Source organism: Orcinus orca, chromosome 17 (assembly GCF_937001465.1).
Source record: "Orcinus orca chromosome 17, mOrcOrc1.1, whole genome shotgun sequence".
NCBI classification, from domain to species: domain Eukaryota; kingdom Metazoa; phylum Chordata; class Mammalia; order Artiodactyla; family Delphinidae; genus Orcinus; species Orcinus orca.
The window spans coordinates 66112170-66136919 of NC_064575.1; the positions used below are offsets into that span (position 1 = coordinate 66112170).

The 24750-nt window shown below is 35.8% G+C and overlaps 1 protein-coding gene across 2 annotated transcripts in view; it reads right to left on the reverse strand.

The window, feature by feature from the left end:
- Positions 1-219: 219 nt before the first annotated feature.
- The window catches only part of RAD21 (RAD21 cohesin complex component), a 28191-nt gene continuing 3660 nt past the window's right edge, over positions 220-24750 (reverse strand). The window contains exons 2-14 of one of the 2 annotated variants that reach the window (XM_033419922.2): positions 21047-21221; positions 16197-16326; positions 14509-14608; positions 12456-12562; positions 11954-12160; positions 11367-11492; positions 10913-11035; positions 8925-9148; positions 7553-7712; positions 6977-7122; positions 4062-4211; positions 2604-2687; positions 220-1923 (exon numbers count right to left, since the gene is read on the reverse strand). In XM_033419922.2, the coding sequence (XP_033275813.1) occupies positions 1732-1923; positions 2604-2687; positions 4062-4211; positions 6977-7122; positions 7553-7712; positions 8925-9148; positions 10913-11035; positions 11367-11492; positions 11954-12160; positions 12456-12562; positions 14509-14608; positions 16197-16326; positions 21047-21190 (1893 nt within the window). In that variant the 5' untranslated portion in view covers positions 21191-21221 and the 3' untranslated portion in view covers positions 220-1731. The remainder of the gene's footprint in view (positions 1924-2603; positions 2688-4061; positions 4212-6976; positions 7123-7552; positions 7713-8924; positions 9149-10912; positions 11036-11366; positions 11493-11953; positions 12161-12455; positions 12563-14508; positions 14609-16196; positions 16327-21046; positions 21222-24750) is intronic. The other variant, XM_033419923.2, reaches the window with a different exon arrangement.

Consider the following 24750-nt stretch of genomic DNA (forward strand, 5'->3'; position numbering starts at 1 on the left):
ATAGGCATGTCGTAATTTGTTATGTACTTAGCAGTTACAGGCCTGATCTATGCCCCAGAGATTCCTCAGTACCAGCCATTGTAACGATTTGTTTTTTACTCTAAGACCTCTTGAAAAGTTCACTTACTATTTGTATGGATAATTATTCAAGATAGGGCAAAAAAGATGAAGCGATGTTTTCTTGGGGAGTGCCACCAACTGAATACCAATACCTCAAAATTTACAGCTTATAACACAACTTTTATTAGAAAAGTTATACATAACATAGCATCAACTATTTTCAAGAACAATATTAAACCTGATAAGCAACAAAAACCAGACTAACAAAATGTGTAACAAGAAACTAATGACCTTTCTATAATCAAACATTCAATTATCTACAATGTCTTTATACAAAGGGAGAAAAAACCATGGTTTACAGGCACATCATATTGAAAATAAAGCGGCAACAGCAATTTTATACAATTACCATTCTCAAGAAACTGAATCATCAAAACAGTAATTACGAGTTCACAAATTTAAAACATCTCACATAATTTAAAATTATTGGGTATACACTGAAGTCTGAGTGATTTTTGTTTTCCACAAAAGTGCCAACACTTAAAAGCTAGAACTTTTCAGTGTGTAATTTTGCCCTAAAATGTTAAGACATGTATTGATAATCGTAACAGTCACATAATTCCTGGTGCTATCTGATCTGTTAATATTAAAGCCTTTATTTGGATGTGTTTTTCTTCACTTAAATTATAGGAAACCGGATACTGGATTTCTGTTGCAAAGCTATTAGAGTTCCAAACACAGGAGTGTGCAAGCACTGGAAAAAATGATCAGTACTAAAACATAATAAATATCAGAGAAGCCATTAGTTTTTACAGCACTGTCTGCTTAAAGGTTAAGTCAACCAGTTGTACGATTTCCCATCAGTTTGTCCTTTCAGTTGGCATAGCAATTTCTATTTTCATGATCTGAATACTCAAATATATCCAAACATCTTTTTAAAACTTTGATTTATAGCTCCTGGAAAGTTATAAATGCTTTTTATATTCATTCTACGCTAAAAAGTCTATTTCTGCTCATTTTAGAGCCTCACTAAAACAAGAGATTTCAGGATAGTAAGATTCATTAAAAAGGTTCAAATGGAATGATTTACAAAAAATAGGGCACTTTAAACCAAGTCCTATTTTTTTGTAGCTGAAAGGGATTAGTTACAGTACAATTTCACACAACCCCATGATCAAGTGTGGAATTGTACTTTAAAACCTAAGAGGACAATCTCTGCTTTGGGCACCATCCCTAAAGCACAATGGTTACGAAGAAGACTGCCCGGTGCTGGTGGGAAAAGACGATTCACACTATAGTTATTAACTGTCAGGCATTTTTTCCTGAAAAGTTCTCCTTTACAATGCATTAATGGAGAACTAAGATAAAAACCCTGACTTTCCACTGCTACTCAACAGTATTATATGCGCCAATATTGCACAAATCTGTTCTGGACTGTTAAAATAAACTTGGGGTACTTGTTTTCTCCATCAGAGCACAAACACCATACAAGCAGTTTCCCTTAATTGATAAATTTAAAATACCAGAAAACATGAAGAAAGAGGCAGGGACTTTGTACACACAAAAATCTAAATTTTCTTGAAGGGTTCTGAAGGGTTCTGTGTGCCCTACACATGGGGGCAATTTGTACACACTAGTGAAATGAACACTAGCTATAATGCTTCTCGCGGCTCAAATGATGTGGAACCTTGGTCCGGGGGTTGCAATGATATCGCTGTACGGTTCTTCCTGTGTCAGCTCAATAGCCTGCTGCTTTTTAAGAACCAGGAAGCTGTAGAACTTTGCTGCAGCCTGCTTTCTGTTCGTGTTTCGACACAACTCAAGCAAACTGATAGACTCAGCTCCAGTTTTAGCGAGAGCTCGCTGAAATGAAAGGAAGAATTAAATGAAAATAATCTACACAATGAAGTAGTAATTTTAAAAGGATACTACTTTTGGATACTGAAAAAAGTATACTGTATATTCTGTTGGGGGCTAGGAGTAGATTTTTGAACAGTACCAGGGTGTTTCTCACATTAAAAAAGGCAAGGGGGCAAAGTTAACATTTGTTGGGGCAACCTAATATAGATGATTCATTTTTTCTAATTAATAAAATCAGTTCATCTATCAATTTCATCTAGCACTTACAGTTCTGAAAACTGTCAACTCTCCTTTGAATTTATTTTAGGAGACCTGAGCGCCTTGCCTGGTATTTCATAGACACTCAAGGTATCTCCTCTGTATCTGACACATTAAGGCCCAAGGATAAATGACACTGTACAATGATTTGACAAATTTAGTGATTCAACCCATTAAATTTGCTCAACCAAAAGTAAGAAAATGTGCACACACAAAGGAGCTCTGCTTTGCAGGGTAACCACGGGAAAGTGTTCACCTGGATGCTTTCCAGGCTTACTCTTAGCCCAACAGCTTATGTATTAAAATAGTTTAAGGTGTGTGGTTTTGCAAAAAGTTTCACAAAAGGTTTTCTGGTTAATTTTTTTTTTTTTTTTAAGGAAACACTGCCAAAAGCCTTTGATGCAATTTTTTCTCTAAGACTTTACCTGAAGACCATGAAGCATCTGCTGAGTCCTTTTGTTCCATCTTCTTTCCTCTTGATCCTGATCACCCCCTGAGGCATCTTCATCCTGAGTGAAAATGACCCCCACACAAAAACAAAAAACTGCCAAAACTGCTACAAAATGAAGCATTTCCGTATCTCCTGAAAGCTCTAAATTGTGTGCATTTTGACCAATGGAAAAATCACTTAGCATCTAGTTCGACATCCTTCTTAAATTACAAAAGAAAATCCTCTGTACCTGCAAGCAGTTAACTGAATATATGACTCTGTACTGGTCTTATAAGTGTGTGATCTACACGGTCTGGTCCATGGACTATCGCTGGTTGGCGAGCTATGCATTACCGGCCCTTGCTAAGGTAAGAAACTTAAGCAAGGAAATAAACCAACTATGTCACTAAGCATACTGTTTATTTTAACTGAATGTATATTTATGTATTTTTTTTGTAGCATGATTTTCTGGACGATGGTATTCCAGAAAATTCCTAATCTCACTATGGACCACTACCAAAGAGCCTGCAGGCTAGCAAAGATGAGTAAGTAATACTGTTCCATACAGTGTTTTAAAAGCAATGGGCTATAATTATAATATATATTTAACTGGAGTGGCGTGGCTGCCAGTCACCTGCCACCTACAAGCCTGTCTTAAGTTGGCATGGGGCAACAGCTGAGATGCTTCCAGGCTATGCTGCAACTATCACCACATCCAAAGAACCAGGAGTTAATAACAGCTTAACATAGAAAGTATAATTTTAAATGCTAATTGAACACTAAGGCTGAGATACTCTAGCACACAGGCTGGAAGAGCTTCGGGGCTACATTCTGACTTTAAAACAGTATAAGGCTCATGTTAAGCACTAAAAGGCTCGTGTTAAGCACTAAATGGTTATGAAGTCTATGCTGGCATAAATTACAAACACGACCAGACGGTAATGAAAATTGGAAGAAACTTTAAAATATTTGACAGAACATCAAATAGAAGAATACACATTCTAATATACAACCTTAAAGATCCAGGAAAAGAGGGAAAGAAAAAACTTGAACAGCCAAAGCATGCCCCAGGACAAACCACTCCAGTCTAATGAAAAAGCAAAATCCACACAAATAGATTAGAGGCAGATGCTAATAGCTGACCACACAATAACAAAAGCAGCTCACAAACAATTCAGAAGTCAAGAAATCAGTGAAAGGGCAAGTCCCATGTCCTTGAAAAGCCCCCAAGGGACAAATGAGAGAGAACACAGCACATCTGAAGTTCTTAATGATGGTCTAGATCACTAAGAATTTGGCTAAGTTCTGCTTATATTCAAAATTTTTTCATCACTCTGATGCTCCACCACAATGAACTCAGCTCCAAGGTGAAAAATAGTAAGAGCTGGTTGAAGACTTTCGCTAAACCTAGAATGGGAATTTATTCATCAGATCTTTTTTTACGTTTTCTTACCTCCTCCTCTTCATCATCTTCTTTCTCCTTCTCTTTCTCCTTTTCTTTTTCTGGTAAAAGTTCTAACTCTGGAATTAATTGACAAATATTTGGAGGCTCTTCTGGGGGCAGCTCTACAGGAGGTATTTCCATCTGCTCTACCTGCTGAGGCTTAAAGCAATAAAGATAAGGCAAGTTCAGAGGCACATTTCCAGGGTAGCTTCTCTTAACTATGCAAACATGCATGTAGTTGCTGCAGTTTTCAAAATGGAAAGAAATACTTTATCTTCACACTTCCTCATAATCAAAACCTGATTACACATCTTGTTCTTTTACTGTAAAGCCACAACATTAAAGTACTTTACAAAGGAAATTAATCCATTCATTATCTTAGAACAAAAGTGTTTTGTTTAATTCTATGTTAGGAATTTGCAAACAAGAAAAAACCCTCAACACTTTCTGTATTAGCATTTTAGGACTGAACAGAACCCACTGACTCCAGGGCAACGCAAAAAGGCTCGAACATTAATTAGCCTGGTACTGTCGACCATTGCTGTATAAGGGCTACTGCAACTCAGCCTGAGCTCGAAATAAGAGCCTTTGTGCTCTTCCAGCAGCAAATATTAGGAAGGAGGAGACTATTTTTCTGGGTCCATTTCTTGAATTTCTTTCTTCTCGGACTTAATACTAACACATGAGAACATTAAGAGTGACAAGGGAACAACTACCCGGAGAGTGGTACTAGAGTAACCCACTAATTACTTGTTCCTGTTCCTGAACTCAAAAATGCTTTTTTTTTACAACTCCTTACCATCCGAGGGCATAGAGAACTAGTTGTTAAAATTGGCAAAGAATATTCTTTTGCCAATGTCTTGATGATGGAGGCTGAACCAAGAGCCTAAGGTACCGAAAAGCCTCCCTTTGCCCAGAGTTAATTTATTCTATAGACTTAAGCTTGGGAAGCCTTAAACCAGACCACCTCCTTCCTTTATACTCAGGATAGGAACACGAAGTGAACTTAATGGTAGCCAGTCTAAATGAAGTAGCAAGACGTTGCTTTACCTTTTTTCAGCAACTGGATGAGTATATAAGATAGCCTAAAACTGCTTAGTATTAAAGATATACAGGAATATTTATAAGGAATAAACCAGAACACGGAAGAGAATAGAGTCTAGGAATAAACCTCTGCATATATGGTCAATTAATTTAGCACAAAGCAGCATACAATGAGGAAAGGACAATCTCTTCAATAAATGGTGTTGGGAAAACTGGACAGACGCATGCAAAAGACTAAAATGGATTAACGACTTGAATCTAAGACCTGAAACCATAAAAATCCTAGAAGAAAACATTGGTCCTGACAACTTTGGATTTGACACCAAAGGCAAAAATAAACAAGTAGGACTTCATCAAACTAATATATCTGCAAATCAGAGATTAATATCCAAAATATATAAAGAATGCAACACAACTTAAGAGCAAAACAAACTGATTAAAATGGGCAGAGGATCTGAACAGACATTTTCCCGAAGACAGCAATACTGATGGCCAACAGGTACATGAAAAGGTGCTCAACATCTCTAATCAGGGGCATGTAAATAAGAACCACAATAAAGCATCACCCAAAAAACAAGAGATAACAAGTGTTGGCAAGGATGAGGAGAAAAGGGGAATCCTCTTGCACTGTTGGTGGGAATGTATATTGGTGCAGCCACTATCCAAAGGAAATAAAATTGCTATCTGAAAAAGATATCTGCACTTCCATGTTCACTGCAGCATTATTTATAATAGCTAAGCTATGGAAACAACCTAAGTATCCATCAACACATAAATGGATAAAGAAAATATGATATACGTGCACAACGAAATATCATTCACCGTAAGAAGGAAATTCTGCCTTTTGTGACAACATGGATGGACCCTGAAGGCATTATGCTAAGTGAAATAAATCAGAGAACGCTCAATCCTGCATGATAGATATATCACTTACATGTGGAATCTTAAGTATCTTAAAAAGCTCACACTCACAGAAGCAGAGAGTAGAATGGTGGTTACTAGAGAGTAGAATGGTGGTTACTAGGGGGTGGGGGAAACGAGTAGATACTGGTCACAGTCAGTTTTGGGGATCTAATACACAGTATGATGATTACAATTAACAATACAGCTGTCCCTCAGTATCTACAGGGGATTGGTTTCAGGATCCCCTGTGAATACTAAAATTTACAGATGCTCAAGTCTCGTACTGCAGACAGCCCTCAGTATACATCCATGGATAAGGAGGTTCAACTATATACTATGTACTTGAAAGGTGCTAAGAGTAGATCTTAAAAGTTCTCGTGACAAGAAAAAAATCTAATTCTGTGAGGTGATGGATGTTAACTGAACTTACCATGGTAATAATCATTTCACAATATATACATCTATCAAATCATTATCTATTGCACACCCAAAACTAATACAATTTATATATGTCAATTATATCAATAAAACCAGAGAAAAAATGTTCCATCTTGCTGACAAAGTTATTATTAGCAGGAAGTTTGTTTCATTTTACTCACAACGTACTTAACAGGTTCCATATGCTGCTTTACTTTCTATCTAGACTGTCGGATTCACCGTGGGCTAATATGGGCTAATGTTTGAGAAGTAAAGTAAAAACCAGAACCAAGTTCAGAGTCAAGGAGTCCACATTAGCCAAGGATGCTCACTTTAGTCCACTGTGAAGCAGAGTCAGAAAAACTCCTAAGAACACCTCCCACTTACATGATATTGTGTTTTGATCCTCAGCTGTCATTCTTTCTGGACCCATTCCTTACTATTTTCTGCCCAAACCAAGACACTTCAAAAGGTCTCCTTAAATAACACTTGCTGTTACTAGGGATCTAAAACATTGCCCGCACACCCACACCCCAAACATCTTGGAGAGCTGTGCTTACAGGGATCATGGGTTCTGGGTCCATCTGTCCCACTTTTCGCTTAACTCCCTGAGGTGGTGGTGGAGGCATGGCTGACTCATCCAGGTTTGTTCTGCTGGTCTCCATTGACTCCTGGAGGCGGCTTGGCTCTTCCAAAATGGGCTCATCTGCAATCGATCATATGAAGAGGGAACAACGGTCATACAGTCCTCAACATTCTAGAACCATTTAATACTAATATGCTAAGACTTTCCCTAATGAAGAAGGCTGAATAAAATTTTACCTCCACAAAGGTTACTACATTTATAATACATTTAAAGGTGGGAAGAGGTTTTTAGAAGGACACGTCCCACCTCCAAGGCAGGACAATCCTTTAGTAGACTATCACTCGGCCAAGTCCTAGACCTCAGACCTTTCTGAAAACAGAAAACTTCCCAGCTAACAAAGGAATCAGAGAATATAAGGCATGTATTTCCCTGTCCAAAAGTTTGAGAATACGTCTTTGTTCCTGATTTCTTTTACTCTGGCAATATACAGGTAAATTCTAAGCCAATGTTCACTGCGATCGTATCAGGGAACTATTCCAGTGGAACAGACCGATGACGTCACGCTGCTGCTGCTGAGGCTGCTGGTCCTCTCTGGGAACCTCCGGATTTTCGAATTCTTTGAGGAATTCATCCAAATTATCAGCCTCTCCTCCTTTCCTCCTTTTTCTAAGATCTTCTGGTACTAGTGGTGTAAGACAGCGTGTAAACAGCTATTAAATAAAGAAATAAATATCAATTATAAAATCTCTACTATAAATCACATGAACCGAAAACCTACCACTGGCATTACTATTTTCCATAAGTATGTTTTAACTATCTGTATATATAATTTAGCATGATTTCTACTTAATGCTATATTCATGCTTCATTCTACTTTATAATTTGAAATCCTCTATGTAAAAATTATTTTCACTTGCAATTTTAGAAAAGTTGAGAATGAAATTTTTAACCATTGTCTCATAACTTGGAGATAACCCTAAAGTTCTAAATTTATTTACCTGCAGTTTATTTTCATATTCATACACTTAAAACAATCTAACTGAAATCATACCCAACAGCTTTGCATACTGCCTTTTTCACTTAATATTGTACAGTAATTTCATTAACTATCATTTCTAGTATTTTTAATGATTGAATATTCCACTGAGTGGAAGTAAATATATATGTGCGTGTATATATATGCCACACTTGAATGATTCTTCACTATTTTAACTGTAAATAATAATTAATGGACATCTTTATAGAAGTGGCTTTTTCCATATTTTGAATTACTCCTTAAGAAAAATTCCTGACAATGAGACCACTGAGTCAAAAAAAAAAAAAAACCACTTCAAAACCTTCTTCCAAATGATTCTACGATTGTGCTTCCAATATACAGCAGTTTTACCAAAGCCTTGCTGCTTTAAACACTTTATAGTAAAAATCAATTGGTTCTACGATGCCTCAGAACTTTGCTTTAGAATAGTCTGGAACCTAAAGTGAGCAGAAAGGGCCTGTAAGTGAAAAAAAACTCTCATAAAGCCAGATTTCTGTACTGTGGGAAAAGCAGAACGACCCCTTGTTTTAGCCAGAAAGCAACATCTAAAGATTGCAGACTGGAACCACAGTACACACCAAGGCAACAGAAGTGGTAATGTATCATAGAAAGTTGAGGAGAGAGAACTGTTATTAAAGACATCAGTGGCTTTTTAGAATAGTGAAGATTAATTCTACATCTTTTAGAAATGCAGGTGTCACTTATCATGATCTTTCAGATCAGGTTTATGTTCAGTATACTGTTGTTTAAGGGAGGAAAAAAAAGAGAAGATGCTATATCACTGAGCAATACCTGATCAAAAATGATTCAAACAGAAGTTTTTAAAGTTTATTTTAAAAAATGATCAAAATCTATATGAAATTTAAAATTCTGCAAACTATATTACCTTCAGTAGTCTGTTATTCCACAAAGGCTGAGCAGGTAAAGAGAAAAGTTTTTCCACTCCCCCGGTCTCTTTCCACATCATCAATTTCTTGGTGGGTGGCGCCAGATCCAAAGTAGTAACAATATCGGAGTAATCACTAAGCTGGGCTCTAATCGTCTTGCTATCCAACTCTTTGACACTGTCAACAATTAGCTTCCTCTTCCTCTTGGCTTTTGTTTCTTTGACTGGCATGATATAAGAAAATAAGGTCATTTTTTCTGAGGCCAGCATGAAACATACAACTACCAGATTTGGTCTCATTATATTCCTACTTTTCTAAACACCTAGAAGAGAAGTTAAGTTTTCATGAGGGTAGAATCTGTTTTAAGTGATATTTCCCAAGTACCATATAGAGGCTAGCGTACAATAGGTGTTCAATAAAAATTTGCTGAATGAATGAATGTTGACTTTTAGCACAAAATGAGCAAAATAATGGCAAGAGCCAATTCATTCTTGCCCATGTAGCTTTATATTGTAAACACATCACACTTGGTTCAGAGTTGGACTCAAGTCCTAGGTTCTGCCGCTTATTAAGTGAGTGACCATTAAGAAAAGTTAACTTCATTTTGCTAACCTCTTCATTTTCTCATTTGAAATATGGCCAACCACTTATAGGGGATTGTAAAATATTTAGTACGATGTCTGACATAGATTGAGGACTCCATAAAAGGTTGCAACTACCATGATTTTTATTGGAAGTTACAATTCATGTATGGCAGCTGCACAAGCAGCTTGATAAAGTGAAACAAGCCCAAACCCAGTCAGATGAACCCAGAACTCCATCCTGTACACTTTTTGTATCCTCATTTCTAATCCTTACTAGACTCTTACAAAGAGGTAACATTATCTCAATTTCTTAAGATACAGAAAAGCTCATGGTATTAAATAAATTCCTCAAGATTTCATTGTCATACATGTTATATACCCCATAGGTTTTAAAAATATTCATGTGGTTCAAAATTCAAGATTCAAAAAGATGTTATACAGTTACAGCCTCTGTCCAGGCCCTGTCCTCCAGCTACTGAGTTCCCTTCCTTGAAATTAAAAAGTTCAAGTTTTTGTAACAGCTGGCTAAGCTCAATTATCCTATTTTAAACACTGCAGTATATGTCCCTCTTACCTTGTTTATAGAGCTCTGTAATATCTGTCAATAATATAGTATATAATTTACTTAATTACCCATGTTCCCCTATTATTTAAGTTCCACAAGGATAAAGACTTGTTCATTTTTATATTTTTAGTTCCTAAATATAGCTACACAGTAAGTACTCTTTTTAAACCAGAAGCCCAAATCAGAATTTTTGGTGATCAGATTCTAAGTAGGAAACCCAAAAAGTTAATCTTGTTTTACTTAGAAGTAATAACAGTAACTTGAATTATACTGTAAATGACTTAAAGTATTCTACCCCATTGTACCCATACACCATCTAGAAATTTTAAAGTTTCTCATCCAAATTACATACTGCCTCTTTTACTCAGAAGCAGCACCCCCAATTAAATATGCTTTGCTGTGCTTCTTAATAAGCAGTATAAGAAAAATACTGATTTTAGAACCTTTGATATTTCCAGTTAAAAGTATTTTTAGATTTTCCCAGATTGTAGCCCAAACCATACACAGAAATCTAGAATTTTGGAAGATAACTGATCAATCTTGTACTTTACTGAAAAATGCCTTGCAATGCTTTCTGTTACACATGTGACCTGTTGGCATTTTTGTAACCCCCAAAGACTACGATATTTATTGGCAGAAAGCTTGTTCCATACTTTTATTTCACAGCAACTTGTAAAGATACTCTGTAAGATATTCGAATTATAAGTGAATTAAAGTTTCCATAATAGATAACTAACAAAGGAGAAAAGAAGTTTAGTTATATTTAAAATGAGCAGCAGATTAGTGGACATGAGCCAGAACTAGAAAAAGTTCTAAGTCGAAAAGTTTGTTTGCTCACCAGTGATATCAATAGGTTCCAAAGCAAACGCTTCTTCCTCATTTGGAACAAGTGTTGTTTGATCAGTCATAGTTGGCATCGGTTCGACAGGATCCACTGAATCAGGACTATCAGGCCCACCCACTGTAAAAGCAGAAATTTGGTCACAAAAGGCTTGGCTATTTAATAATATATATCCAGCAAATGAGGGGAAAAAAATCCCTTTGAGTAACTGAAAGAAACCCACGGGTTCCAAAGAAAAAACACTTTTCTAGTTATAAGGAGGTCTCTCCAGTTGACCTATTGCCCAAAAAAGGGGGCGGAACACAGGGTTAAAGAGACTCAATCATAAGCACTGTTTTTAAGGAGATTTACAGCTCATTAAAAGCTGAAACTTAGTTTTTGGTCTTCTACAGTAAATATCTTTTTGGATGCCACACGTCATGCCCAGGATCACTGAACATGAAATGCTTACTTGATACATTATCATCCTCATCCATGTCATCATGCGCAGGCTGTTCTGGCAACATCACCCCCGCCTCAGACAGGGCAGGGGGATCGTCAAAGATACCGCCGTCATTATTACTAATAAGTTTGTCATCTGAAATACGGAATGTAATTTAGTTACAATTTGAAAAAGAAATGCTAAAAGAACAATAGCCAATCACTGGAAAAATAATGTTAAAATGGATTAAATTAAAAAATTTAAATCTGTATTCATTATGCATCTGTTCTCTTCAAGGTAGTACACAAAAGTATAAAACACTTAACATACGAAAAAAATCTCTTAATTTGAAAACATATATTTACTTAAACACAAATAGAGCACTTCGAAGAATTAGTAAAACTTAAAACTCCAAGACAAGCAGTTTTAAACAAAATTAGGTATTGTTAAAACATTTTTAGGCTACAGGTTTACAGAAAACTTTTACTGAACCAACTGGTGACAATTCACACATATATACCTAGAGAGATGCTCAAGACTAAGAATTAGCAACTGCTCTAAAACCCCGCAACTAAATAAAGAAATTATGTTAGAATAATCACCTTGTTGTGACTTACCTAATATACCACCATCATTTCCTTCTCCAAAATTGTCATCCTTATATTGGTCTTCATATTCTAAATGGTTAATCTTCTCATTCAGATTGCTGGTGCTCTGTTCAGGCTCTAATAGGAGGTTAGAAGCACCAGTGCTCACTAACATGTCATCATCCTCGAAAGCGCTACCTTCTCTCATTATTTCACGATCATCCATTCCAAAGTCACCTAAACAAATTTTAGTTGGTCATTAGTTGAAAAAAAGTTAGAAACATCACCGAATCAAAAGAAAATGGCTAATGATTTATTTTAATTATAATGTCACATTTGCTTACTGAAGTCTTATTTTTCTTTGAATATTAAAACATCTAGTTTAAACTTTAAATCTTTATTATATTTCATAAACTGATTCTGGTGCATGAGAAAATTCAAATATAAGATCCAAATTTAGGTTACCCTAAATATATTACATAACATAATTTTAACATTATAGCTAGTGGCTAATGATTTGTTTCTCTATTACCAAAATCATTTTCTTGTAGAATACTGATGTTTCCAACTTCTTCTCTCATGGTTATCTCTTCCACTCTACTCTGGTTCAGGCTGAACTGCTGGGCCACATCGATGTCACTTTAAGAGAATTTCAAATACAATGTAGTCTCAAGTCTCATTGTAATGTATTTATAAGGGAACACACATCTCAATTCTTTATATAAGCAAGAAAAAAAACCATACATACAACCTATGGAGCCTAAATATTTAATATTAAATAAATACAATCCAAGAATCTAAATGATGTGGAAGTTAATTTGTATTTAAATTTTAAAACTGTTAATGACCAGCAAGCAAAATATAATATGCTGAAATCACTACATAAGGCAACATGGTCTACAGCGCAAAAACTTACAGATGCATGGGCTAGATAGGCGTGGGTTTTCATCAGGGCCCTGCAACTTACAGGCTATGTGAACACTGAAGTTACTGGCTTTTCTGAGACTGTTTAGTACAAATGTGGAACACCATCGACCAAATTCAGAATGTAAATACTTCCAAACAAATCACCAGGTTTGTTCAGCAAATAAATGGCAAGGACAAACACACAAAAAACATGTAGCTCTGTTACAGGTTCTTACGAGAGACTTCTGAGACATATCAACCAAATGCAGGCTGGAAACTCTGTATAGACCGTAGCTGAAACAAAGCAGGGCGGGGGGAGCCTAAGCGTCAACTGGGGGCATTTGACTGCTGATTGTATATTATATTAAAGAATTACTGTAATTTTTAAAAAACTGTGGTAGTGTTATGGCTTTGTTTTAAAAATTCCTTGCCTCTAAAGAGATACATTCCAAGGTATTTACAGATGAAATAAAATATTTGTTATTTGCTTTAAAATAATCCGTTGCTAGAAGGTCAATTGGAGAAATACAGCTGAGACCTTGAGCAATGTGGGATTTAGGGATTTTGACCCTGAAGTCAAAAATCCACATATAACTTTACAGACAGCCCTCTGTAACTGTGGTTCTGCATCCACTAATTCAACCAACCTCAGACTGTGTAGTACTGTAGCATGTATTTAGTGAAAAAATATCTGCACGTAAGTAGACCCTCCCAGGTGAAACCTGTCTAAGGGCCAATGGTACACATGAAATAAAACTGGCAATATATTGATAATGAAAGAAGCTGGATGATCAGTACCTGGGCTTCATAATATTTACTAATCTCTCTACTGTTTAGCTATGTTAAAAAATTCCACCATAAAAATATTTTAAAAATAAAATAGGAGTATAAAGAAAGGGAGGAAAAAGTAAAGCAGCCAAATAGTGCCTAGCACTAATTAACACAATAAATGCAAAATAAATCATAAATTTACTCCTATAATTAAAAGTCAAAGATCATTTTTTAAAAGAGCAGACAAATTTGTCAAAAAATAAATGGGGATTGGTGGAGAGGGTTTCTCGGATAACCGTGCTACTCAATCACTTGGAAAGTGACAGTCACTTCCCTGTCATGGTAATCATAGCTGAATTCTGAAGACTTGAGAAGAGGGAAACATACCACAGTATTCTGCTGTAATGGCCATCTCTGTACAACTTTCTCTTCTTAAATGTTGTGTGACAATGACCCTTTCTTGCTCTTTATAGAAAGTTATCTCATATGTTTATTAAAAAAAGAAAAGAACAAAAATTGTGGCTGAGTATAGCTTGGCCAAGATGATAAACTGGTAGATGACTTTACTATATACCTCTGAAAAAAATCATGAAGCAACAGTTCAAGTTTTACTGATATCATTATGTAAAGCAAACAGCTAGACTGCTGTTCAGTTTACACAATGGCCTAAGCAAATCAGAATTCTCTTAGCTGTGTTAAAGCTGGCATCTTCTACATGATCTTATAGAAGAAACACTTCTAGGTTATGTGTTTCATATTTATACGCTAAATGAAAGCACATGCATTCTAGCTACATGTTAACGCAATGTCAAAACATCCCAAGAAAACTATGCATTTGGTAAGCCAATAATGTTTTTTGCACACCAAGTCAAAAAAAAAAAAGAAGAGACAGAGAGATAGAGACATACTCTAAGTCAGGCAATGGCTGATCAAAATCATGAAATTCTTCAGGTAAAGTAATAGCATTGTAAGCAGCTTCTCGATTTTCCTCAGGCAGGTCAACAACACCTGGAAAAGAAACGGTAAGCTTGAAGACCTGTGGCTACACCAAAAATTATCAAGGGGTCAAGGAAGGTAAAGTCAGTATAGGGAGGGAGGGAGACACAAAAGGGAAGAGATATGGGGACATATGTATATGTATAACTAATTCACTTTGTTATAAAGCAGAAACAAACACACCATTGTAAAGCAATTATACTCCAATAAAGATGTTAAAAAAAAAGTATAATTTCTTAAGGTTATTTTCCAGAAGGTTGATAATATTTGCAAAGTACCACTGAAGCTCAAGTACTTTTGTTTTTTTAATAATCATTAGCCACATTACTTGTGTTACAAGAGGTCAAAGCACTAATTATGCATTAAACTGAGAAGTCTTTAAAAGGACGTATCAACAAGTAAATAAATATTAATAACAGTTTTCTAAATAAGCATGAAATTTATGAGGAAAAGGAATGACTGCAAGAAAATACCCCAAATGTTAAGAGGAACTGGTTATTTTAGGAAAGTGGGATTAAATTATTTCAATTTTCTTTACATTTTCCCCTATATTTTTCAAGTGGTCTATAATAAAAATGCATTGCTTTACAAGATAAAAAGAAACAAAACATGTTATTTAAGCAAAATACACTTAGTAGCCCCATATAAGAAATCATCGGCCGCCGCCTAAATATTTTACTTTTAACCAAATCTTAGATCTCAAAGATTTCACTATTTATATATTAAAATAAATGGAAGTATAAGAATATAACAACAGTAGAAATTACGGTATAAGGCATCTCTCCTACACATTGAGATTATTTTAATCAGAATAAAATTTTGTCAATGCTTTAAAAAATTATACAATAGTAATTATCTATGCAGATGCAAGTTTGGTTGCTAGAGTCCAATTTAGAATCAACTATTACCTAAAACAAAACAACAACGAAGAACTATAGAGAACATTTAATAAAGTCTCAACAACTTAAGCTAAAAGTGAATTTGATTTTAAGACTACACTAAGGGCATCCCTGGTGGCGCAGTGGTTGAGAGTCTGCCTGCCGATGCAGGGGACATGGGTTCGTGCCCCGGTCTGGGAAGATCTCACATGCCAAGGAGCAGCTAGGCCCGTGAGCCATGGCCGCTGAGCCTGTGCGTCCGGAGCCTGTGCTCCGCAACGGGAGAGGCCACAACGGTGAGAGGCCCGCGTACCGCCAAAAAAAAAAAAAAAAAAAAAAAAAAAAAACATACACTAGAATTATTCAGGAAAAAATTAAAAGTCTAATATTTTCTTTCCCGAGCTTTTTAAAAATCACAGAACAATTAGTTTTCCACACTTCAACCTCTGATGATTGCTGAAAAAGGGGTTAAAAGAAAAAGGCAACTCCAAAGGATTAACAAAAAAGGTGTAACTGTCATAATTCCATATGTAGAACAAAAATAAAATCGGTTTTCTCCCTTGAAACACTGCCTCTCTAAGCTCTGCCCCGTTTTTAAGGGGTTCCCTGTACTGCAATTAAAACAAAACAAACTACGCTCATCTAGCATATTTGCTTAGCAGTTTTTAAACTAAACACGATTAACTCCAAAGTTAAAAACAAAACAAAAAAGTCAACAATACCTGGCCGAAAAGCCATCTTTATCTTAATGAATGCTTCATTACAGTCTGCCAGGAGATATTTGGCTTTTCTGTGATAGATTCGAACTACTCCCAGTAAGAGATGTCCTGACGTTCGGAGTGCCATCTTCACCTGTGAATTAACATTACTCTAATTTATAAAGTTAATTTTCTGGATTTAGAGACTACTTCAAAGCTTGTATGTTGTGCAATTCACAGGCAATTTATATCTCTCCATACTTTTAACCATTTATTTGAAGTTACCTCACAGTCATGTATATTTTATTTCTCACTGCCTTTACCTGTAAATTTCCTGAGTATACCCAAAGAATAGACTGGCAGAAATTCATGAATGAATATAGATGTGAAGGTAGCTATGAAGCAAGTATTAAGGCAATCCATGAACTGTTGTCATTAGCACATTAAGAAGTATGTGGCACTTTTGGTTGCCAATCTAGAGTCATTGCTCCTTGCTGGCTAACTGAACTCTGATTTTATTTGGGAAGTGAAATGTCCCCAGTCTTGAAGGATGACTGTCTCATTCTTCTCTGCTGGTGCTCGTTTTTGAGCGGGCATGTAACCCAGTTCAGCCAACGAGAAGTTGGCTTGACTGAGCCAACTTCTCAGTCAAGTAGGTCAGAGAATTTCTGAGAAAGATTTTCCCAATTAAAACAAAACAAAACAACGAACACCCCTCCCTTCCTTCTCCCCTTCCTGCACTGTGAGTAGGTGGGGCCTGTAGCTGCCTGCAGTACCCCCATAACTGCAAGGCTGTCTGCATGAGGACAAGAAGCCACTAAACTAAGAAAGGTGAGTCCTTGGATGACATCTTTGAACTGCTGAACCTAGATCTTCCTATTTCTAAACTTCTAGTTAAATAAGACTGTTAATTTCCTTATTGTTTAAGCCACTTTTCACTGAGTTTTTATTACCTGACTCGAAAGCATACTAACTGATAAAGGATAATGGTATCCATCTTTCTTCACAAGAAAATACATTCCTCAGCCTGTATTTTATCAAGGTAGATCTTGATCAGTGCTTAGGGGGATCCAGTATGTGGGATGAGACAGAGTAGTTGGAAAAGAATGAGAGAAGTAAATACCCAATCTAAATAGAATGATTCAAAATTCCTCTGGTTATAATAAGAATTTTTTTTTTTAAGAACAAGAAAACATGAGCTCAACTTTACCAGATTGTTTTCCAGATAACACCATAAAAACATCAAATTTTTAAGTAGCAAAGAAAGCTGTTAAATATTTGCTTAAAGTTTAAATTATGCTTAGTACACTATGTTCCTTATAACTTACAAATACAATGTGTTGTCTTATTTAATATGGGTACTCTCTATAGCAGTCTAGAATCCGATTTACAATAACTCTCAGGCTCTATATTTATGGTCACATCTCATAACAGCATAAATTATGAAGTTTAGTGTTATAAATTCTTAAGTATCTAAAACTGTAATAAATTTATAACTAAATCTAGGACTTATCTGATGATAAATCCCTGATATGAAAAATAATACCCAATTAAAATACTGCTCATAATGGAAAATGAGAATCTCCCTTTATGGTGTAGTCTTAGGAAATTTAAAATTACTGCTGACTGCACCTTCACCTAAGAAAAAAGGAGGGAAAAAACCCCCAATCTTGGCATGCCATTACCTTGTCCAGAATTAGCAACTTTTAAAAGGTGGTGTTTAAACAAAAACATGGAGATACAGAGAAGAGAGTAGTGGTTACCTTAGGAGAAGGGGTGGGGGAAAGGCAAAATGGCTAAAGGGGATCAACTGTATGGTAATGGATGAAAACTAAATTTTTGGTGGTGAGCACACTGTGGGGTATACAGAAGTAGAAATATAAAACCTATATAATGTTATAAATCAATGTTACCTCAAAGTAAATTTCTTAAAAATGCAGATAATAAAGTAGTCACCTCATTAAATAAAAAGGTGGTGTTTGGGCCAAGTCTTTCTTTCTGGATTAGTTTGGTTCAGAGTTCAGTCCCAGAATAGGTAAAATGAGGTGTGGCATTTTTGCTGTTGAACTAGCTCATGTTAAGAGTGGAGGTATAATCAAGAACACAGGCTATACATCCAAGGAAAACTCTGATCTGCAGGGATTTAAGAGGGGCTGTTCCAACCAGAGACGGAGAGGGGAAGGGGGGAGAGAGAACGCATGCAGCTGCAAGGAGCAATTTCTCTGCCACTTGTTCTAAACGACTAAACCAACATTTCACCCACAAGAACTGCACAACAAAAGCAGACATTAGAAATTTTCAGGTCAGTTCACCCTGTGGAGATATCTATTGTGATATATTCTATCACAATAAAACAAAATCAATCAATCAAATAAAAACACACTTAGAAATGGTTTTTAAAGTTGTAGTGTCCCTAATGGGGTACAAAGTACTCTGCACATATTATGAAAAAGTTTGTTATCCTTTTAAGCCAAATCACCCTCAATACTTGCTTATGGATGTTAAAGTTAGCCACACTTAGCAATTTCAAGAAAAGAGTTCAATTTCTCCTTTCTCCATTCACCTAACTCAGTAAGCAGACCTATAAAAAGAAAATATCATCTTCTCAAACAATTCCACCAGCAGTGCACACTGGTGCAATTTCCCCACAGAACAATTGTTAATGCACATCAGAAATCTTAAAATAAGTATATCACCTGCTCCAATAATTATATTCCTAAACATCAACATTAAGGAAAGACAGAGAACAAAAGATTTTACAAGTAACAGTTACTAAATGGCTGTTTTTTAAAAAGAGGAAAACAAAAACTTGTAATCCTACCACCTAGAGAAACCTTTAGTAATATTTTAATATGCCTTCTAGGCTTTTATATATGCATAAACACAATTTTTCTTTTTGTGTGCATGTGTACACAAAAAACTGTATTATATTGTTTTGTAATGAGCCTGCAGCCAGGAAAAGCTCTGTTCATAGCATTATCATAATTTTTAATGGTTGCATTATACAGACCGAGGAATTAAATTCAAAAAATTTGGAAAAAATATGGATTACTTCCCTCCCTCCCAAAAGAAGCTGGTCAAACAAATCATACACAATCAAAATGATAAATTGCAGGTCCATAATCCTTTATATGAAGTCCTAGGGGCCAAATGTGTTTTGGAATTCAGAGCTTTTTGAATATTATAAAGGTAATGCAGTGCACATGCAGTTTATTAAAACATTCCCAAGAGTGTCTGCAGCAGCTCCCCATAACCATACACATTAGAATTTATGAAAACACAAATAACCTCACTTCAGTTTTGGTCAAGTTGTGTTTCTGGGTTTTTTTGTGTATTTAAGTTCTGTGGGTAAAAGACTATGACAATGTACAATGCAACCATTAAAAATGATGGCAGAGTTATGAACAGAGCTTTTCCTGAATGCAGTCCTGTTACAAAACTTACAGTGCAGTTTTTTTATACATGCATAAAAAAGGAGAAAAATTACATGTATAACACATGCACCCATAAAAGTCTAGAAGACACAGCAAAATACTAAAGGTTTCTCTAGGTGGTAGAACTACAGGTCACTTATTTCCCCGTTTGTAAAGTTTTCTAATTAGTATTGTCTTAGAAATAACATAATAGAAACATCTTTAACACCAATAAATTCTACACTATAACTCTAAGACCAGTTGAATTTCCATATACAGATAGAAATTTTATAATTTAATCTAATTCCAAATACAAACTTTCACTTCTCTCCTGTGAAACATTTATTTTCCCAGAAAACTTTTCTGAACAAGTCTCTGCTACATCCCACCTTTGTTCCTGGGATGCCCTTGCTCCTTCAGCAGTAAAGAACTACTCTTATTTAACACACTATACCAGCATTGTCCAAACTGTTAATTCTAAGAGGAGCTCCCAATGCTGATGCAGGGAGCTGCAATCTGGAATGCTTTCAAAATAGGAAAACTGGTACATGTATGTGTGTATGCATATGCGTAAATACAAAGCCCAGGAAAGGACCTTTAAAACACAGATGTGATATGTGTGTGTATGTGGATATATAAAAATTATATTCAAGGACTATACCTTTATTTTGAGATTAGCCCTTCATACATTTTTAAAGTCAACCTGTCTGTTCCTCAATGAAATGCTCATGATGTTAGTAGCTATAATTGTGACTGTTTGTTTGAATGGTCTTTCCTTGGCAACACAAAAAACACATATTAAGTCATACTATTTGTGAAATAGAAGGGTGGAAACCACTGCTTCAGAAGTTTCAGAGGATATCAATAAAATCTCCTCTAGAAACAGAGTAGTAAGCAAGGCAGATAAGGTAAGGACATTCATAAGGCTTCCATTCTAGGGGAACACAGTGATTAAATATTTAGGGAAAGATGGCCAAGTACAAAAGTTCTACGATGGGGAAAAGTTCTGGTATCTTCAAGAAACGGCAAGTAGGCCTGGGAAGCTGAGGTGGAGCAAGTGTTCTGGATACTATTTGCTACGTGGATAAGGTATCAATAGTTAGATCTGGCCCCTGCAACATTTTCTAACTAATGGGTCCTTATTTTGAAAACTTTGTAAATTCCTCAATCAGGAATACCTATACACATATTTAGTATAAAAAACATCTAGAAAGTTAAATATAAAATATTTGGGTACTGCCCGACCATGCTTATCTGCCACTGAAAGAGGCAAATGAAGATATCTGTGTACTCAACAGAATTTTTAAAGAGAAGAGAGTATCAAATTGAAACTCTGGCTATGGATTTTCTTTACCTCCAGTATACATCGGTGCCTGCCTAAGAAGCTGTTTTTATAGAATTCTATTTCACACATCAATGAACAATTAACGAAGTGAATAAAAATATCAACATCAAACATACCTTCGGTGAGATGATACTCTCCACACTGCTCTCTAAATTACACTCAAACACATGGGCTTTGGTTAGCTTCTTATCCCAGTGGGCCGCTAGCCAAATTTTGGCCAGAGGCCCTCTTTTACTGAGGACAAAATGTGCGTAGAACATTGTTCTGGTTGACTATGAAACAGGAGGAAACCTGAAGGGGACAAAAAGTTAATGCAAACAACACCACATGAGAACTGAATTATTTAACAAGACATACAAGAAACCTGAAAATAAAAGTCTCCTATTCTTCTAAATATGAAAACTATGAAAGGCTTGAGTGAAGTATAGTACGCATATAAAAAACAATCTATTGTTTAATTTTGAGAAGGTAAGAAAAGATCCCCCCAAATGCTAAGCTGAAAGGTAAGGGGACAAGTCAGGTCACTTCCATGCCCTACTGTCATCTTAAAAGTGCTAGTTTGGTTTTTTTCCTTTAAGTAAAAACTGTCTTCAGAAAACTCTTCTTTTTGAAGTTCCATCAAGTGTTAATTCCATTCCTATCCTGATTACTAACTGTAAAAATAAGTCTGCTTCTGGCCAAAAGCCAGAAAATATATTCTTCATGACAAGAAAAGAATGTCCAAGAAGAAAAACACTCAGGCACAGATATTAATCAATGAGGAAATTTCCATGTTTAGAACCCCATTAAAAACTGAGATTCTTAGCTAAATGCATTATATAATAATTGCTACCTCATGACAAGCATTTCATATTTCACCAAGCAGATAAGTAAGTGGGTTGGCCCCATTTTACAGGTAAGCAGTTTTCAAAAGCTGAGCCTTAAAAAGATAAGCATTGTATAGTTTTCTCAACTCAGGAATCTGGAAAGCACTTGATCACTAAATTCAGGACAATGATACAGTATACAATTTAACTCATGACTGAAACAGTCTTAGTAGAAACACAAGTATGTTATTCTTTTATTTTCCTTTTAGTAACCTAATGTATTAATATCTAAGAAGAAAAAAAGGCAGCCTGCAAAACTCCAGCTTGGAGAGCATGTGAACAGTGTAAAAAGATAATTTCCCTTATATCATGTATTTTCCCTTTTCCACAGAAAACTTTAGAAAATCTATTTTGCCAACTGAATTTTTTCTGAAATGTCCGTAACACTAAAAAAAGGTAAGTCATGCTTTTACAGAAAGAAACTCAAGCACACCCAAAACACATGAAAACTAATTAAAATTTAAAAACTTTTAAAACTTATGTCACACCTATCCCTTGCTCCCTACCATTCCTAAGTCCTGGCAACCACCGCTCTGTTCTTTACTCAAATTTTAGCATTTTGAGAATGTTATATAAACGGAATCATACAGTATGTGACTTTTTGGAACAGCTTCTTGGATTCAGCATCATGATACAAATTCATCCAAGTGTTTGTTGCATGTCTTAACAGTATGTTCCCTTTCATTGCTGAGCAGCATTCCATGGGGGTGGTTATAGTACCACAATTTGCTTAGCCATTTACCTATTGAAGGACATTCGGTTGTTTCCAGTTTTTCGCTATTTCAAATAAAGCTACTGTAAATATTAGTGTACACAGACTTGGTGAATGTTAATTTTTCATTTTTTCAAGACAAATGTTCTGTGGTGTTATTGGACAGCATGATAAGTGTTCCTTTAGCTTTTAAAGAAACTTTAACACTGCTCCTATCAAAACTCTAATGAGGTTTTTTAATAGCTACTGACAAGATTTTTCTAAAACTCATAAGGGAAGGCAAAAGACCCAGAATAGCTAAAAGTATTTTGAAAAAGAAAAATAAAGTGGGAAGAATCAGTCTACCCAATTTTAAGACTTACTATATAGCTACAACAGTCAATACTGTGTGAAGAGAAAGATACACAGATCAATCACAGATCAATGGAGCAGAGAACCCAGAAATAGATCCACACAATTAAGTCCAACTGATTTTTCACAAAGATGCAGAAGCAATTCAAAGAAGGAAGGTAGTCTTTTAGTCTTTGACAAATGGCGCTTGAGTGATCAGACATCACCCACAGGCCAAAAAAAAAAAAAGAAGACCTCAATCCAAACCTCACACATTATATAAAAATTAAGTCAAAATAAATCGCAGACTTAAATGTAAAACTATAAAATTTTAAGGAGAAAACCACAAAGGAACACCTTTGATAGCTAAAGCTTGGTAAGAATTTTTAGACATTGTACCAAAAACATGTCCTATAAAGTAAAAGAACCTAACATGAAGGAGTCCACTGAGGATGCAAAGACAAGACAGAAGATGGAAAAAATATTTGCAAACCACATATCTGAAAAGGACCTGGATCCAAAATATATAAAGAACTGTCAAAACTAAAAGAGTTAAAAAAAAAAAATCCAACTAGAAATGGGCCAAAAAAAGGACATTTCAAGGAAGAGAATATACCGATGGCAAATTAAAAACAAGAAAGATGCTCAGCATCACTAGTCATTAGGAAAATGCAAATTAAGACCCAATAAGATATCACTGCACACCTCTTACAGGAGCTAAAATAGAACATAATGGCAACAGGAAGCAAATGCTGGTGGGGATACAGAGACGCTGCCATTTCTCATACACTGCTATTGGGAATGCACAATTTCTTTTGAATTAGCTTAAGAAAAAAGATCCAGAGTAAGTTAACTTGAATTTTCATGTTTTTACAAAGGGACTGTAAATTTTAAACAAGGAGTTTGCTTACTGTACTTTCAATTAAAAACTATACTCATTCTTTCCAATAAGGTACAGAAAATACATACATATTAGTTAATGTATCCCAGGCAAGAGATTTTATGCCTGTCAAAAATGTTTGGGAGGGGGCTTCCCTGGTGGCGCAGTGGTTGAGAGTCCGCCTGCCGATGCAGGGGACACGGGTTCAGGCCCCGGTCCGGGAAGATCCCACATGCCGCAGAGCGGCTGGGCCCGTGAGCCATGGCCGCTGAGCCTGCGCGTCCAGAGCCTGTGCTCTGCAACGGGAGAGGCCCACGCACCGCAAAAAAAAAAAAAAAAAAAAAAAAAAAAAAAAAAAGTTTGGGAGGGTGGTGCAAGAGTAATTCAGTCAGGTTTGCCTCATCTCCAGTTTCCATCACTTAATGAAATTTTCAATCTCTGAACCAGATGTTTCCAGGGGATCATTAATTCACACTAGGAAAATTTTCTCTGAAGAAAAAAATAAAATAGGCTTCATCAACTGCCTAATGATGTGAACTTTTTCTCTCAAATGTGGAGTTAAGAAAAGAACTAAGGAATACTAAACTAGGAAGAATTCGGATCAAATGCTCTAAGGTAAAAGCATTAAATAACAACACCTCAAGTGCACCTTCTATTCCACTTAGCAGATCAAAATTTGCTTCCTATAATCAAAGAGAGCCTCCTATGTTGCAGCGCTTCTACTTCAAGCCTTAAAGTTTGTTAGCATAAAAATTAAGCTGCCTCTACAGCATTATAAATATAATCTACAGGATTTTTACAAATCCAATATAGCTCTATGTTCTCAGAAATACAATCACTGTCATACACAATAAGCTCCAAGTATCACTATGGAAGATAGTCATGTTCCAAATAAGTAAAAAAAAAACTCTTACTATTTGGCTCCTAGAATACTCCCTGCTGCATGTCAACTACTAAATAAGTGTTTAATGAACAAGGAAATGAAATACACCAAGTGATCTCATAATTGATACATGTAAAAAATTCCGGAAA